This window comes from Trichechus manatus, unplaced genomic scaffold (assembly GCF_000243295.1).
Source record: "Trichechus manatus latirostris isolate Lorelei unplaced genomic scaffold, TriManLat1.0 scaffold00045, whole genome shotgun sequence".
In the NCBI taxonomy this organism is placed as follows: domain Eukaryota; kingdom Metazoa; phylum Chordata; class Mammalia; order Sirenia; family Trichechidae; genus Trichechus; species Trichechus manatus.
In genome coordinates this window covers 5,341,003-5,359,078 of record NW_004443981.1, presented here as the reverse complement: position 1 = coordinate 5,359,078, position 18,076 = coordinate 5,341,003, and the positions used below count along the sequence as shown (strand labels likewise).

At 38.9% G+C, this 18,076-nt stretch overlaps 1 protein-coding gene across 3 annotated transcripts in view; it reads right to left on the bottom strand.

Annotated features, from left to right (window-relative positions):
• Positions 1-3,897: 3,897 nt before the first annotated feature.
• GOLGA5 (golgin A5) overlaps positions 3,898-18,076 on the bottom strand; it is a 33,273-nt gene continuing 19,094 nt past the window's right edge. The window contains exons 8-12 of one of the 3 annotated variants that reach the window (XM_004376680.2): positions 14,233-14,331; positions 11,561-11,786; positions 7,796-7,901; positions 6,010-6,073; positions 3,898-4,505 (exon numbers count right to left, since the gene is read on the bottom strand). In XM_004376680.2, the coding sequence (XP_004376737.1) occupies positions 4,425-4,505; positions 6,010-6,073; positions 7,796-7,901; positions 11,561-11,786; positions 14,233-14,331 (576 nt within the window). In that variant the 3' untranslated portion in view covers positions 3,898-4,424. The remainder of the gene's footprint in view (positions 4,506-6,009; positions 6,074-7,795; positions 7,902-11,560; positions 11,787-14,232; positions 14,332-18,076) is intronic. The other 2 variants (XM_023731750.1, XM_023731751.1) reach the window with 2 other exon arrangements.

Sequence of the window (18,076 nt, the reverse complement as noted above, 5' to 3'; positions counted from 1 at the left end):
GGCTTCCTTGCTGTTGTTTTCCTGGAACATACCAAGCATGTTCCCAGAGGCTTTGCAATTCTTAGTCCTACTGCCTAGAAAGGCTGCCCCAGGTTCTGCACGACCAAGCACTTTGTCCAGGTCCTGCACAAGGGTCAATTCTGCAAGAGAGGACTTCCTGGCCATCCTCCCACCCAACCCTATGCGCTCATCCCATTTTGTCTTCATAGCACCTACCATTAAGGGACACACTGCGCGTGTGTTTCGTCTGCCGTGCCCGCTGAAATGTAAGCTCTGCAAGAGCAGGGGCTTGTTTTGTTCACCACTCTCTTCCTAGTTCTTATAAGCAGCCAGCAAGTAAGGTACTCATAATTTGAATTACTTTGTAATCTTGTTATGATTTAAAATAAAACTACTTTACCACACACTTTCTTCTCCTAGAGACATGTTCTATAAATAAGCTTCTAATGTGGGACACATTGACACTCAAGTGTTCTTACAAAAGAAAAAGGTTTACTTATTGTGAGGGTGTTTGTGTCTGTGTCTGGAAAGCAGATCGCCCATTGCTCTTGTTGTTAGTTGCCAGAGTCAGCTCCAATTCATGGCAACCTTAGGAATAACAGAATGAAACGTGGCCTGGTCCTGCGCCATCTCTATGGTTGCTGGAATGGTGGAATCCATTATTGTGCTATTAACGTCAATCCATCTCATTGAGGGTTTCCCTCAATTTCATTGGCTCTCTACCTTACCTAGCATGACATCCTTTTCCAGTGATGTGTCTTTCTTGAAGATGGTCCAAAGTCAGCGAGATCACCTACTAGAAGTGTGGAGGTTCAGAATCATTTAATCCGTATCTTTCTTGCTCAGAAGAAAGTTAACAGAAATCTTCATTCTCAATGTACGCAGCACAGCCACAATGACATCTTTCTCAGTCGCTTTCTTTCTTCTGGCCAATCAGCCTGAAGCCCCTTAGGCCATTAGTGCTTGACTATCTTCTTTAGCTTTACCAACTCTTTCCTTCAACTTCCTGCTCAGACCTAGATGCTCAAACGAGTCTTTCCAACACTCAGTTGGCCTCTTGCAATAGGGAGTTGGTGTCCAATGAGGCAGATCTGAGTAGTTTCTTTTCCTGGGGTGAGTTGGATGCAAGTCTTCTTAAATGAAGGCTGGACCATCCAGCCCCATATACATGCTATTCCCTCCTCTATAGAACAAAATGCCAGGGTAAACCTACCTTCATCACTTTTTAACAATGAAACTCATGCTTTTCCTTTGAAGTTTTTGTTCTGCAGCAATAGAAATAGGAGTTTTCAGTAAGCACAAAGAGTAAAGAAAACCAAGTTTAAAAATGTTTCCAATTGATAGCTACAAATACAAAGCAGTACAAGGGCTTCAATAATATGTACCTGTATGATTTATACAAACAGTTATATATGAATATGCCTTTAAATAAATACTTTGGATTGAGAGGGCAAAACGTTTGGCTCTCACACAACCCCTTTAATTTGGTCAAGAAGGTTTCACGTTATTTGAGGATAGGGGAATGGTGGTGTTGTTAAGTGTTGTCAAGTTGGTTTTCCAACTCATAGCGACCCTATATACAACAGAATGAAACACTGCATGGTCCTGCGCCATACTCACAATCGTTGCTATATTTGAGCCCATTGTTCAGCCACTGTATCAATCCATCTCATTGAGGGTCTTCCTCTTTTTCACTGAAGCTCTACTTTACCAAGCATGATGTCCTTCTCCGGGGACTGATCCCTCCTGATAACATGTCCAAAGTACATGAGACAAAGTTTCGCCATCCTTGCTCCTAAGGAACATTCTGGCTACTCCTTCCATGACAAGATTTGTTTGTTCTTCTGGCAGTCCATGATACAGTCAGTATTCTTCACCAACACCATAATTCAAATGCATCGATTCTTCTTTGGTCTTCCTTATTCATTGTCCAGATTTTGCATGTATATGAGGTGACTGAAAATACCATGGCTTGGGTCAGGCGTACCTTAGTCTTCAAAATGACATCTTTGCTTTTTAACACTTTAAACAGAGACAATATTGAAGTTGTCAAGGATTTCATTTTACTTGGATCCACAATCAACGCCCATGGAAGCAAGCAGTCAAGAAATCAAATGACATATTGCATTGGGCAAATCTGCTACAAAAGACCTCTTTGAAGTGTTTAAGAAACAACGATGTCACTTTGAGGACTAAAGGGAATGGCAGCACTTTAAAAAATCCCCAGGTAGTTAGCGGTCAAGAATATTGAAACTGAAAACCAACTGAGGAAAGATTTAAGTGCAGAAAAAATAACGTCGGGAACACTTGGTCAAACTGTTCCCAAAGCTAAGAATACGTAAAGACCGAACGAAAGATTCAGAGATGTCCCCACGACAGCCAGGAATACATGTGCAAGGCGGGAAATCTGGCAATAAATACTTGATGAGGAAGCCTGTGCGGGTTGCCATTTTAAATGTGTCACCTGGTTTGAATCATTTTCCAGAAATGTTTCCAAATTAGAAGAGGGGAAAGAAAAACCTTTAAAAGATATAAGAAGACTAAACTCTTTCTTTATTCAGCTTGAGGTCAGCAGGCCGCTAAGGGTTATCATACGTTTAGTAATGTGTCTCCACCTCAGCCCTCCACTCTCTCTGACCCACTTTTTTATGATGTGAAACGTTCTGCCTTTTCATTCACGCCAAGCTGGAAAAAAGGCCCAAACATAACTTAGATGACCTTAAACCTTAACTTTCTGATGAAAAATAAGAAACACACACGTCTAATAGTGTGACAAAACTTTTGGAGGATTTATACTGCTTATAGGTCAATTAAAGTTCATAGTAAAGGCATCATTAGAATAGAAACTGGTCAAGCTTCCAGTTAGGCACCAAGCTGACTGCTTCAAAGACACACTTCTGACAGGAAGGACTAAACCCTTGCACAGACCAAGATTCACATATATTACATACGGAAGAGAGACCACCAGTACCCAGGTGACAAAAGGACTTAAGAATTCAGACACGCAGATGAAAAGAAAATCAAAACAGATATTATACTGGGCCTAAAGCAAAGCAAATGCCTCTTTTCAAAGAAGAGTGCTGTAAATTCTCTGCATTGGAGTGTTTCAAAGTGCAAAGGTTGCTAAAACAGATTTGACTCCCAAATGCTGTAAGCATGAGCTAACCTAAGGTGTAGGCTGGAGGAAAGGAAAAAAGGAGGAGGAGACAATGAGTAAGGATAAAAGGAAGATTGGAGCACAGCGGGGATAGAGAGGGAAAGAGGAAGTGCACACACTGGGGAGTGGTGGTAAGCCACTGCGACTCATTTACAAGGGACTTCCGGTGCTAAAGGGAGCTCTGGTGGCACCGTGGTTAAGCGCTTGGTTGCTAACTGAAAGGTCGGCTGTTGGAACCCACCAGCTGCTCCGCGGGAGAAAGATGTGGCAGTCTCCTTCTGTAAACATTTACAGGCTTGGAAACCCTATGTTGCACTTCTACTCTGTCCTACAGGTCACTATAAAGAACGAAATCTGTCTCGGAAGAAGTACAACCAGAATGCTCCTTCGAAGCAATAATGGCGAGATTACGTCTCACATAATTTGGACATGTTATCAGGAGGGAATCAGTCCCTGGAGAAAGACATCATGCTTGGTAAAGTAGAGGGTCAGTGACAAAGAAGACACTCAATGAGATGTGTTGACACAGTGGCTGCAACAATGGGCTCAAGCATAACAATTGTGAGGATGGCGCAGGGCCGGGCAGTGTTTCATTCTGTTGTACACCTAACAACAACACGGGGTCACTATGAGCTGGACTTGACCTGATGGCGAGTCTTCAGCTGCTGACTTCTGGCTCTACCCACGAGAGCCCATCTAGGAAGGTCTTGCATAATGGTGATGAAAAAACATTATTTTAAAAAAGGAAAATGCACAGTAAATTTTATTTATGCATTTATAAAAAGATTTTGCACCAATCAGGGCTTTAATGTGTAAAAAGTAAACCTATATTTGCACAGTTAAAAATATGAAATACAAAAGCAGACTGAATTATCAAAAAGAAAACTTTTTATTTATATCCCTAAATACAATCAGTTTCCCTGATTATAGCCTATAATCAGTGACCTAAAATACAGGATGGTCTGCAGAGAGATGAACAATTCCAGTATGTCTGTGTATACATACATATATATCTTAGGATCACTGAACTCAGAAAAAGCAAAGCTGAGTTTGTTAAATTATTATCTGTTTTAGAAACTCTTAACATTTGAAGGAAATCAGAGAGAGATTTAGGTAGCAGAGTACTTGTATAATAACTTAAAAAGTTAAAAGCTGGTAGTGATAAAATAATCCTGTACACCCTTCTTGGGAACTTCAGGCAACTGGCCCTTTTGCTGATCCCCAGTCTGGAAAAAGACAACCAATCATTCAAACAACTAGCTTCAGTTCATTTGCCATATGGCTGATCACGGTGCATTTCTGGTGTGTAAGTCAATAGAACAATCATGACCCAGAGATGAAGCAAAGCCTAAAGAAAGAAAAAACAATTTATGGATTAGCCAATGAATCAATCTTTACCCTCAGTGCCACACACAATGAACCTTTGTTTCCCATGTATGGCTAGCACTGGGTCTGAAACACTGTAGGGGTTCAGTACAGGTTTACTGGGTAAATAATGAAGGAATAAATGAATCAACAATTAAATAAGCTAAGTGCAGAGGAGAGTAATAAAGAGTTGTCATTCTACAGAACTCTCAGTCGAGAGGAGAAAAGTCCTGAACTTAGACACATTCACAATATGTCCACGTTCGCATCAACAACCAATTCTGTGACTGTAATCCAGAGCAGGTGCGTGAATTAACGTTGCCAATGGTGCAGGAAGTTGCTGGAAAGGCTTTAAGGAAGAGAGGCACGGTTAGTGCTTTGAAAAAGGAGCTAGCCATGATTTGGTGGAGAGGAGATGGGAGAACATTCTTGACAGGAATAGTGTGTTAGCTTTCAGAGGTTGATTTAGAGTACAGTACATGACCCTGGAGCCCTGGTGGCACAGTGGTTAAGTGCTTGGCTGCTAACTGAAAGGCTGGCAGTTTGAACCCACCAGCCACTCCGTGGGAGAAAGATGTAAGTCTACTTTCATAAAGATTACAGCCTTAGAAACTCTATGAGGCAGTTCTGTTCTGTCTCATATGCTCGCTATGAGTCAGAATCGATTCGACAGCAGCGGGTGAGTGGGTAACCTGATCTACAGTGAAAAAGCTCCACTAGTTTTCCCCACGGCAGTGCTGAAATGATATGAGATGCCCTCACTGAGCCTCACCGCTCTGTAGTGAGCGACAAAGCCCATCTCACATGGACACACGGGGATGTGCCACTCGCTAGCTCCAACACTCGGGAGGTCAATTTTACCCAGTCTGGGTATATTCTGAATCCTTTCTGATGCCTTCAATTTTTTTCTTTTGATCCCCTATCCCTTCCTTTTAAAAGATTTTTTTCTTTAAAAGAATAACTCTTCCCTAAGTGGATCACAGAGACACTTCTTTTTAAGTATGTTTTTATTTCTTTTCAAGAACACTTCCAGTCTCAACTACTTTTAGACATACCCACTCAGAATAGTTAGTGGCCTTTTCAGGCACGCAGGGCACGTGAAATGGCATCCCAAATTACTGTAGCCATCTTATTAGAACTAAAAAATCTAAAAGAAAATACATGAACTCCTTTAGAAAATACACGTGAATAATTACAGCACCTTTACCACATCAAGATAAAAATTAAATCAAATGTTTTGTATCGTGTTTTTATCATTAGAGGGGCTTAAAAATGGAGGTAACTATTAAATTGCACTAAAGTTTATTTTAGACATAATGAAATGTCAACTTACAATCCATTTAAAATTTTTTTAATTACCAAAAATGTGTTCTATTCTTTCAAAATTGACTGTTAAACTATCAATAAGATCAGAGGTTAAAAAAAAAAAAAAAGAAAAACTGGTTAAAAATCAAGTGCAGCACTGTTTTTCACACAAGTGTACTTACCATATATATAATTACAAAAACCCGAGCTATGGGGTATCTTCGGAGAAAAATTCCCAGGCGGATGCTGTGCAAAAAAGGGGGGTGAGGGAGGGAGATGAGAAGAGAGTTACACTCCAAACAAATCTTCTGTGGTAAGATCTAGTGACGCTTTTAAAATTTCACTCATTTAAACTATGTGGTCACCACAGAACTATGATTTTTATAGCAGATTCTTGCATAACTACTTGAAATAACCATATAGACATGTCATAAAACCTGTTGCCATTGAGTTGATTCTGACTTAAGGCAACCCTATAGGACAGAGTAAAACTGCCTCATAGGGTTTCCAAGGAGTGGCTGGTGGATTTGAACTGCTGACCTTTTGGTTAGCAGCCAAGCTCTTAACTAGCGCGCTATCAGCTCCAGACATGTCACAGTAGTAAGTAAATATTTTTTCATTATTTGGGGCTTGGCTGTTAAAACTTAAGCACAAGCGATTTCTCTTAATTCTATGGCTACAACTGCAAGGGGCAAGCTTGGCCCTTCTCGAAACCATTCTTCTTTTAGGAACTGAAGAAGCTGCAAAATAGAAGGCAGGCTGTGAACCGCCTGAACAGGAACAAAGAGGCTGGTTGGAAGTTACCTGGCAAAGGGCCGATCTGAAAGCTTTTCAAAGGCATGGTTACAGACACCCAAGTAAACACTTAAACAAGTACAGCAGGAACATGATGTCCAGGCCCTGCTCCTCACACCTCTTTGCAACATTTCTCCCCCTACCAGATGGATACACGTACAGGCGAAAACGCCTTTCTTCTATGCCTTTCTGCGTCTCTCATAGCCACTAGCGCAATGTCTTGCAACATTACGTATATTGAATAAATGAATTAGTTGAAATAGACATGCTTAATAATTTGGAAACAGTGACTATGGCGTCCCAGTCCCGGGGCTTCAGGAAATCTTAATAAATCATCCTGCTTATTTTTAACATCAATATGATACAAGAAGGTAAGAAAAGATTATTATGCAACAATTTATGAAAAGTACACTTAATTATAAACACAAAAAGGAAAAAGTTTAGTAGGTTATTAAGATATGAATTTTATCAAAGCTATATGTAAACTGTTAAAATATTTTCTTTATAAGGTGGATATGTCTGCTAGTATGAAAAATTTATATGTACATATATATAAAAATTATATACATTATTTATACAATTGTTGTTGTTGTTAGTTGCTGTCGGGTCAACTCCGAATCATGGTGACCCCATGTGCACAGAGTAGAACTGCTCCATAGGGTTTGCAAGGCTGCGACCTTTTGGAAGCAGATCACCACACCTGTCTTCCTGAGGTGCCTTTGAACGGGTTTGAACCGTGAACCTTTAGGCTAGTGGTTGAACAGTTAACTGTTTGTACAACCCAAGGATCTTATTTATACAATATCACATATAATTTATACATTAAAACGAATACTATTTATATACATATATATACACACACATATATAGCAGCATCTTTCACTCTAATCACATGATGAAGTATTGAGATAAAACACTTAAATGGATCATTACATGAGACAGAAGCATTCTCAGTGAAATTTAATGAGTGGTTTATTCAGACAGAAGAGAAATGGTTAGGGATACCCATCAATAAAATGGAGGCACCGGCAGAACTCTTGAAACTAGGTCACGTCACTGAAGGTAAATGCCACTTTAGAAATTGGCTTTGCCTGAAGGGACTCAATCTGACTGCAACTGGAAACCTTACAGACAGTGGACAGTCCATCGCTCATCGCCACTGGCATCTCTTACCTGAACTGGTCAATTGAACTAGCAGCTTTGCGGACTTTTCCATACATCCCTGCCAGATTAGTTTCTGTGTCATTAAAAAGAACAGGAACGTTTCGCAGACGTGTGCCTGTTTAAACAATAAAATAGCAACAAATTAATGTACTGACACCAAAATCAACTTTCTAACAAAATTATAGCCGAATGTACATTATATATGGAAGAAATTCTCAAAGCCAACTTTCTAAGCATTACACTCAAAGCAGAAGAAACCATAAAGAAAAGACTGATAAACCTGACTGAACAGTGAAACCTGTGAGAGCCGGAACTCGACAGGAACGCTTTGTTTTTCCGGGTCTTGCAAGTTTTCTGCCTTTGACAGGGTGCAGTCTTACCGCTTTTCTATCCCTCTCTATTAGTGGGAAACATCTGAGTTTTCCTTTTATTGTATAAAATGTTCAAACTTCTGTATCCACAAAAAACAAGATCAAAATTTAAATTCTAAGAAAAATATTTTCCTCATGAAATTAGCAAAGGTTTGAAAGTACTCAGTGTTACCAAGTGTCAACACAAACAGGCACTTTCTTCCTGGGCTGGCAAGAGTAAAGTCTTTCTACATTGCAAAGCTGATGACTCCCAAGTTTATACCTTCAGCCTGGACCTCCCTACAAGCTCCAGACTCATCCAATCGCATACTACATCTCCATCTGGAATTAATGGGCATCTCAAACTCAGCATGGCCAAAACTATGATCCTGATTCCTGCCCTCAGCACCATCCCTTCTCCGCAGTTCTCCCTGTCTCCATACAAGACAACTCTGCTTCCATGCACTCAGGCCAAGAGCCTCGACGCCTTTCTTTCTCTGAACCCACATCCAATCTGCCAGCAAGTTCTGTCAGCTCACCTTTAAAATAAATCCTGAATCCAGCCCCCCAGAATCCCCACTCTGTCTGAACTACCACCATTTCTCCCATAGATTAACACAGTGGCCACTCGAAGGTCTCTCTGCCTCCACTCTTAGCCCTCTGTAGTCTATTCTCCACATAGTAGCCGGAGGCATGCTGTTAAGAGTGCAAGTCAGATCAGCCACCCCTCTAAGACCCTTCAATGGCTTTCTACCTCATTCAGGGCAAAAGTGCTTAGGCTGGCCTCAACCGCCTCCTCCAAGCAATCTGAATTCACCTCACACTACTCTCCCTCTCTCATTCCATCTACTCCAATTGCACTGGCCTCCTTGCTGTTCCAGCAACATGCCAGGAACACACCTGCCTCAGGGCCTTTGCACCCGCTCTTCTCTCTGCCTGGAACACTCTTCCTCTAGACCTCCACACAGTTCACTACGTTACCTCCTTTAGGATTTTAATCTAGAGCCACCTCTTCAGTGAGGCCTTCCTTGACCACATTATTTAAATTACAGTCCCAACCCTACATCTGGCGCCCTCTATCTCCCTTCCCTGCTTAATTTTTCTCTGCAGCACTTACCACCCTCTGATATAATTTACCACCTGTCTCCTCTGCCTGTATCCCTCTCCCCGTCCCAACACCAGAACGTAAGATCCACAGGGCAGATTTTGGTCTCTTATTCACCACCATTCTCCAATGCCCAGGACAGTATCTGGCACAGAGTAGGTGCTCAATAATTATCTGCTGATTTTGGCAACACATATCAAAAGCCTTTAAATGTGTTTATCTATTGACCCAGTAATCCCACTTCTAATAATTGATGCTAAAAAACAAAAGATGTAAATAAAGGATATTTTCCTAAGCACTGCTTATACAGTAAAATCTGTGAAAGCTGGAACCTGTGTAACGTGGAACTTGTCAAAAAGGAAAACTCAAATATTTTCCACTAATTCAGAGAAATCGAAAAGTAGTTAAGACTGCACCCTATCGAAGGCAGAAAACTTGCAAGACCCGGAAAAACAAAGCAATCTCGGCGAGTTCAGGCTCTCACAGATTTCACTGTATTAGCAACAAAAGTTGGCAACGATCTAAATGCCCAACCAGAAGGAATTGATTAAACAAATTATGATATTTCCACACGATAGGATTCTATGAAGCAATACACGAATTACTATATAAAATATATTATGCAAAGGTATATATTTTATATTAAAAAAATTTAAAACCAATTAAACAGCCACTACAAACGTATAAAGGAAAAGTCTGAGAGATGTTCAAAAATGTTCTCTCAGGGTAGTAGATTAACAGGTGGTTTAATTTCCCTTTTTTTTACATTTTGTATTTCTTTCTACAATGACCATGTGTTACTTATGCTATTAAAAAAAGGGAGGGGAAAAAAATTTCAGGACAAAGAACTGAGAGATTGGCTGAATGACTATGTTGTAGACTATGAAGTTCTACGATTAAAAACCTGATCTGTTGAAACATATACTACAACATTCTTTTTAATGATAAATGTTGGGAATCTATAGGTTTTGCTACTAAAATTAGAGAGCATGGATATACTTATGTGAATTATTGTTATGGACTGAACTGTGTCCCCGAAAGATACGCTGACGTTCTAACCCCTGGTACCTGTGACCGTGACCTGGTTTGGGAACAGGGTCTTTGAAGATGTTCCCAGTTAACATGAGGTTACACTGGAGCAGGATGGGTCCTAATCCCATCTGAGTGGTGTCTCCTAAGAACAGACGTGGAGACGGAGAGAAAGGTGACGGCCATGTGAAGATCATCTACAGGCCAAGGAATGGCCACTAGAAGCTAGGAGAGAGGTATGAAAGATTCTCCCTCGGCGCCCTCAGAAGGAATCAGCACAGCCGACACCCTGATCTCAGACTCCCAGCCTCCAGAACTGTGAGACAATACATTTCTATCCTGACAGGTCACCCAGTCTGGGGTATGTTGTTACGGCAGCCCAGGCACACTGAGACTACTACGTATTGGCTTTAATACTCACAATTACTCATTGTAAGGTTATTAAAGCAAATCTTGCTTCACGTTTCCTGAAAGCCCGTTATGGGTTGAATTCTGTCCCCCCAAAATGTGTATCAACTTGGTTAGGCCATGAGTCCCAGTATTGTGTGGTTGTCTACCATTTTGTGATCTGATGTGATTTTCCTGTGTGTGTAAATCCTAACCTCTATGATGTTAATGAGGCAGGATTAGAGGCAGTTATGTTAATGAGGCAGGACAGAATATACAAGATTAGGTTATGTCTTGAGTCAATCTCTTTTGAGATATAAAGAGAGATGCAAGCAGAGAGGAGAGGGACCGTCTACCACCAAGAAAGAACTGGGAGCGAGTTCATCCTTTGGACCCTGGGTCCCTGCAATGAGAAGCTCCTAGACCAGGAGAAGACTGGTGACAAGGACCTTCCCCCAGAGCCGACAGAGAGAGAAAGCCTTCCTCTGGAGCTGGTGCCCTGAATTCAGACTTCTACCCTCCTAGACTGTGAGAGAACAAATTTTTCTTTGTTAAAGCCATCCACTTGAGGTATTTCTGTCGTAGCGGCACTGGCCCTACTGAATTATTTGCCTGGTCAGCATCCTTCTGTTAAGTGTCCTATATATTTCAATACAATTATCAATAATATTAATATCAAGGGGTATTAATTAATCCATTACAAAGTTCTCTAATAAAAACATTAAACAGCCCATGGTCCAGGTCTCATGTCGGAGAAAACCAGGTCCTTCAATGGATGAAGTTTCTTTTCAAATAAAAATGATCTTTCTATAGTTTTTCAAAATCATGTTTGAATTAGCAAGGCTGGAAAGAAAGGAAAGGAAATGAATGAAATGTTCTTCTGGGATTCCTTTTCTGGGTTACCTTCGCCACTGTCAATTCCAGACATGTTAATGGACGATCCATTACTAGCGCTTCCCGAGGCAGAGTTCATCTGCTGCTCGAGGCGCTCCAGCTGAAAGACCAGAGAGTTCTTTTCCGTGCTGAGACTCTCCAGCATGGTCTGCTTCTGGATGAGGGTCTCCGTGAGTTGGTGGAGTCGATTTTCTAACTCAGATTGACTGCTGTTGCTCAAAGTTTTATTGGTAAGCTGGAAGGCAGAGAATTCATAAAATTATTACATAAAATGAAAGTCACACAACACAGAAACCCCACTGCTACACTCTCACAGGTAAATTGTGGCATTAATTGATCTCATAAAACTCTACAATGATTCTTTCACTGTCTACAGAAGTGTTTTTTTGTTTGTTTTTTATTTTACAGCTTATTTTCATAGATAATCAGCTACATAAAAAAACATGAAATACACAAAAAAATTGCTAGAATAAGAGAGTTTAGCAAGCTTGCAGAATACAAGATCAATATACAAAAATAAACTGTATTCTATATACTAGCATTGAACAACTGGAAGGCGAAGCTTAAAAACAACACCATAGCATCAAAAATCTGTGGTCCTTAAGGATAAATTTGAGAAAAGATTTGCAATACCTTTATACTGAAACTACCAAACACTGCTCAGGGAAATTAAAGGCCTAAATAACTTAAGGGATATCTTATGCTCATGAATCAGAAGGTTCAATATTGTTAAGATGTCAATTTTACAGAAGCGTTTTTCAAACTGTAGGCTGAAACCTATTAATGAGTCATGAAATCAATTTGGTGGGTCACAATCAGTGTTTAAAAATGTAACAGAACAGAACATAGAGTGCACAGCACACAGTATGTGAGAGTTAACATTTTGTAAAACTTCTGTTTTGGCTTTGTACATGTGAGTATTGAGACACAATGCAAACTGTATGTCTTACTGTGGCACCCTGGTTAAAAATGTTTGAAAGCAAGGGTCTACTGGACACAAGTCAAACTTCTCAGCCTGGATTCAAAACCCTCCATGGTTCAAAAGCTACGGTGCAGTGCAAAGAACACGAGCTTGGCCTTGCATCTCAGCTCTGAAGTTTACTAGCTACCTGCTCCTTGAAAGACTGCTGCACCTTTCTGAATCTGTGTGTCTGTAAATGAGGACGACAATACCCTACACACCGGGAGGATTCAGTGACAGTTCTCCGAGTGGGGTCTGGCTGACAGTTGCTATTTAAAAGCTTCCTTTGTTCTCTCTTCTGCTTGCTCTTACACCATTTCTCTCTTCCCATTCAGCCTTTAATCTGCTATGTTCTTAATTTCCCTGTTTGGAAAACTCTTTCCCTTTCTCTTATCTAAACTGCACCTGCCCTCCACACCTCTTCCTGCAGGCTGTCTCCAACCACTCCAGCCTGTGCTGATCCCAGCTTTCTTTAGACTCCCCCAGACTGTCTTGGCATTTATCACTCACTCTGATAACATTGTTTTATGGGCATCAATTTTGCCTCCTCAATGAAACTGTAAGACAAAGGTTTTTATCTGTTCCAATCAGATAAAGAAATCTCTGAGAGACAGCCACCTATGGTTAATTATTGATTAACAAAAATAGCACAACACCTTAGACCAGCAGCTACTAAATGAACATTTATAGGTACTAAATGAACATGTAGTAAACACAGGAACATTTATCTAAGGACTAAAACAATTGGTGGTTTTGGTTTCTGCTCCTTCTTTCTTAGACTTTCTGCTAGCAAGTTGTGTTATCATTTGTTAGCATTTCACAATGTAGGCATAAGAAGGAGACAAACACTCAAATCAGTTAGCTAAGGCTGTTCCCAACTCTTATGAAGAATTAATAAATCTTTATGTGAATTATGTAAGTGGTTAATGAGTCAAGCATTAACTGAATCGATCATCTGAGTGTAAGGGAGGAAAGGACAATGTAAAATAACAGGGTTTAAGTATATGTATGAATCTATCAGTTAATGATAAACGCTTTAGTAATCTACGGCGCCCTGGTGATGCAGTGGTTAAGCATTTGGCTGCTAACCAAAATGTCAGCAGTTCGAATCCACCAGCCGCTCTGCAGGAGAAAGATGTGACAGTCTGTTTCCAGAAAAGACGGTAGCCTTGGAAACCCTGTGGGGCAGTTCTACTCTATCCTATAGGGTCATTAGGAGTCAGAATTGACTTGGTGGCAATGGTTTTGGTTTGTTTTTTTCAGTAATCTGTGTGGTAGGCCAATGGGTGTCATTTTCTGTAAGTTTGACATTTTCATAGTTAATAAAAGGTCTTGGTGACCTTATGAAAGCCCTATCAATCATTACTAGGAAGATTTATCATTGGATTTTTCCCAGGAAAAAGAAACCACATTATGAAACTGTCAATCAGCAGCACCAGTATTGACGTCCTAAGGTAAAAAATTTTGGCGGAACTCACATCTCCTCAGCCAACTGTGGCTGTAAGATCCTTCTGTGAGCAACAAGTCAGAGAATATAGCCAAGGCAGACTCACGTGACATTAGATGAAAACTCCAGAGCAGGTTGAAAATAAAGTATCCAACTACTGCAGCAAAGGGCTCAGGTGAAAATAAGGCAGTGGGTAGGTCTTATTACATCCTTTAAAAAAAAATGTAGCTTTACCATGACATCTTTTCCCAGTTTGTGAATACTGATTCATACCTGATTCCTGAGTTTTTGAATTTCTTCTTCTCGATCTTTAATTCTGCTTTGCAATGTGTTCTTTGTCCGATACAAGTCTTCTTCTATATAATGGAATTCCTACAAAGTGAAGCACAAATAAACAAAAGCCAAATCAGCATTCCCTATTCTATCCCCAGTACCTAAAACAGCACATAGTAAGCACTCTATCAATATTTGCTGATCATGTACTGAATGAATAAATGAACAGACATGAATGGGTCTAATAAAAGTTTATGCTTCTGCACGGGATAAACACAGGCTCATAAATAAGTGTTAACAGGATAAATTATCAGAAAACAAAAACATTATTTTGATCTTGCAGTAATGAAGGAGAATTTGAATCATCCCTTTAAGAATCTCATACACATCATAATCATACACATCATAACGTTAATAAAAATGACAACAAACTGGAAAACATATTCATAACGTATACGATAAAGACTGATATTCTGAGCAATATAAAGTTCATAAAAATGGATTTTTAAAAAAACAAACCACAACCTCATTAGAAAAATGAGCACAGTATATGAGTAAATAAAGAAAAATAATAAGAATTCAGTAAGGTGGTAGGACACAAAATAATACATGAAAATCAATAGGTTGATCTAAAAACAATAAACCAGTTAGAACCAATTAGAAGATATACTGGAAAAAAGGCCCCAATGTGTAATAGCAACAAAAAGGGAGAAAGTTTAAAATAAATATGCAAGACATACAAAGAATACTGTAAAACGTTTCTAAAGCACACACAGAAATACGTCAACAAGTAGGAAGTCATACCATGCTCTTGGATAGGAAGACAGCATCATAAAGATGTAAATTCTCAAGTTAATTTATAAATTTGGTATGATCCCAATAAAAACAAAACTTGTTTTTTTTAAAACTATATAAGGTGATTCTAGATATGGAAAACCACACGTAAGAATAGCCTGGAAAACTCTCAAAAGGGGAACTAGCCATACAAGATATTAAAACATTAAATCTCAGTAATTAAAAACAATGAGGTACTGGTGTATAAACAGATAAACTGACCAATGCAAGAAAATAAAGGTCCAGAAATAGATCTAGATACCTTAAGAATTTCAGGCCATGATAAAGGTGGCATCTGAAATCAATAAAAAAAAGGTAATCTATTCCAAAAATGGTACTGGGACAACTAGGTAGTCATCTGCAGGAAAACAAAGTTGGTTCCTACTTTACCCCACACACTACAATAAATTTTAACAGATTAAACATTTACATGCAAAAACGAAACCATAAAAGTATTAGAAAAAAACTACCTAAGTGAATTCGTTTATAATATCAGAAGCCTTGACAGAAAAAGAATGATAAATCTGATTACAGAAAAATCAAACCTCTGCATGCCAAGAAAACAAAACAAAGCCCTAACCTAAGCAAACTAAAAGACAAATGACAAATTAGGAAAAATTATCTGCATTCACATAATAGACAAAAGGCTAATTAATCTGTCTGTAATATATAAAGAGATTCTATGAACTGATTTAAAAAAAAAAAAAGACCAATAACATAACAGTAAAAAAAATGGACAAATGTTATAAATAATTATCAGAAAAGGAAATACAAATACCTCTTAAATTGAAAAGATGCTCAGCCTTATTTATAGTCGGAGACATGTCAATTTATATTGCCCTGAGGTACGATTTTTCATGTAGCAGATTGGAAAAATGCAACATTTTAATAGCAGGTCTTCCACATCCTCTCCAACACTTGGTATTGTCAGTCTCTCTAAATGTAGCTATTCTAACCGTTATTAGTGGTTATCTCACTGTGGTTTCAATTTACATTTCCCACAATGCTTCAGTGCTTGGCCGCTCCTTGGAAACCCCATGGGGGCAGTTCTACTCTGTCCTATAGGGTCGCTCTGAGTCGGAATCAGCTCGAAGGCAACGGATTTGTTTTTTTTGTTTTTTTTTTAATGATTAATGATGCTAAGCAGCTTTTCATATGCTTCCTGTATCAAGCAGTATTTTGTACCTGCTTTGCTCCATCACTGATGAGAGAGAAACACCTCTAGATTTACTAACAACTGCACTAATGCACTGTATGTACAATGGATACTATGAATTAAAAAGTCAGGTCTGAATCTAAGAGCAAAATACATGCCAATAATAAAACATGCCCAAGTCACTGAAATACAGTGTAGCACACGGAAGAATGAGTAACTGAAGTTAATGGGGCACTGTCAAAAGCACTGTGCTTAACTGAGCAAATCAAGGAAGGAAAGAGAATTGAGTGAAGAAGTAAAGGGGATACGGAATCAAGTTACTGAAGACAACTTCAGACATTTATCAGCCTGCTCATTTCAGATGAAGAAACTGAGATAAATAAGGAGAGACAATTAGAAAGGTTAACTGGGGTAGGAGAATCACAATTTAAAACAATGTTTAATAGCCATTTGTCTGATTTCTTTTAAGGTCACTGCAAGCACAAAGTTTAAGGTTAAAATTATGTAAATAAGGAACACTAAAGGACTATTTAATCCCAAGATTAAGTACTTTACATCTAGAGTACATGATTGCTAAGTAAATAGCCTAAAGCTACAATTCAGCTGTTTTCCCCTACTTAATTGCCTCATTTTAAAAAAGGGCACTGGGAAGTGGCTATGGTAAAACCATCTGCCACAATAAAACGAGAATTATCTCATTAACCATCAAGAACATCGAGTTTTTGCCTTTTAATATATGAGAAGTGCTTGAATAAATTAAAATCAAATTTCTGAAAGGACAGCTAATCTTATAACTAAATTATCTAAAACAGTCTCTGATGTACCCTGCAGCCTGCTACTCTGAGTTTCTCTTACTAACCAGGAAACGGATTTAAATACTACTTTAATTATAAAAGAACCCTGGTGGCACAGTGGTTAAGAGTTACGGAAAGCTATGGCTGCTAACCAAAAGGCTGGCAGTTTGAATCCACCAGCTGCTCCTTGGAAACACTATGAGGTAGTTCTATTCCGTCCCATAGGGCTGCTATGAGTCGGAATCAACTTGACAGCAACAGGTTTGTTTTTTTTTGTTGTTGTTTAATAATAAAAACAAACATCTCTCTGAGAAAAGAACCAGTTTCAGAAATGATAAATCCTAATAAAAAAATATTTAAGGCATATAAATACAGAAAGTTGAGAATGTTATGAATGCACTAGGAGTTATACTAGGAGTTTTCTGAAAAATGAAGAGAACAAGGCCGATTTTATTGTGATGATGGAATAAGATACTGTATACTAAGTGCCTAAACAATGCAGTTACTTAACAAATTACAGTTGTTATTAATATTAGAGATAAGATTCTTATTCTGAAAATATGGCTGTAAACATGCTTAGTCGTGGTAATACTGACACATTTAAATACATTAAAATAAAATAATTTGGCTTGGGGAGCAGAAACTGCTAATTGAACAATGAAATGATTTTAAATATGATTTGGAAGAACAGTCTGTAGAAGCATTTTATCTCAAACAGAAAGAACAGTCTAATATGGCACTAATATTGCATTTATATTCATATTAAATATTCACTGTTGTTCCTAGAAAGGACAAATATAATAAATATGGAAATCAACTGACAGTATAATGTTTTTAAGTTTCTACACATACATACTCTGACAAGGAGATATAATAAAATGCAGACATGGGGTAGTAGAAAGAATTCTGGGCTCTGAGACAGGAATCTTGGGTTCTATTCTATTTCCTAATTAGCTGTGTGGTGTAACAGGCAAATCACATCACAATTTCGTGTCTATTTTCCATCTGTTAAAAAAACAAATGAGGAGGGTGGAGCAGGTTAGGTGAAGCTAGACGAAAT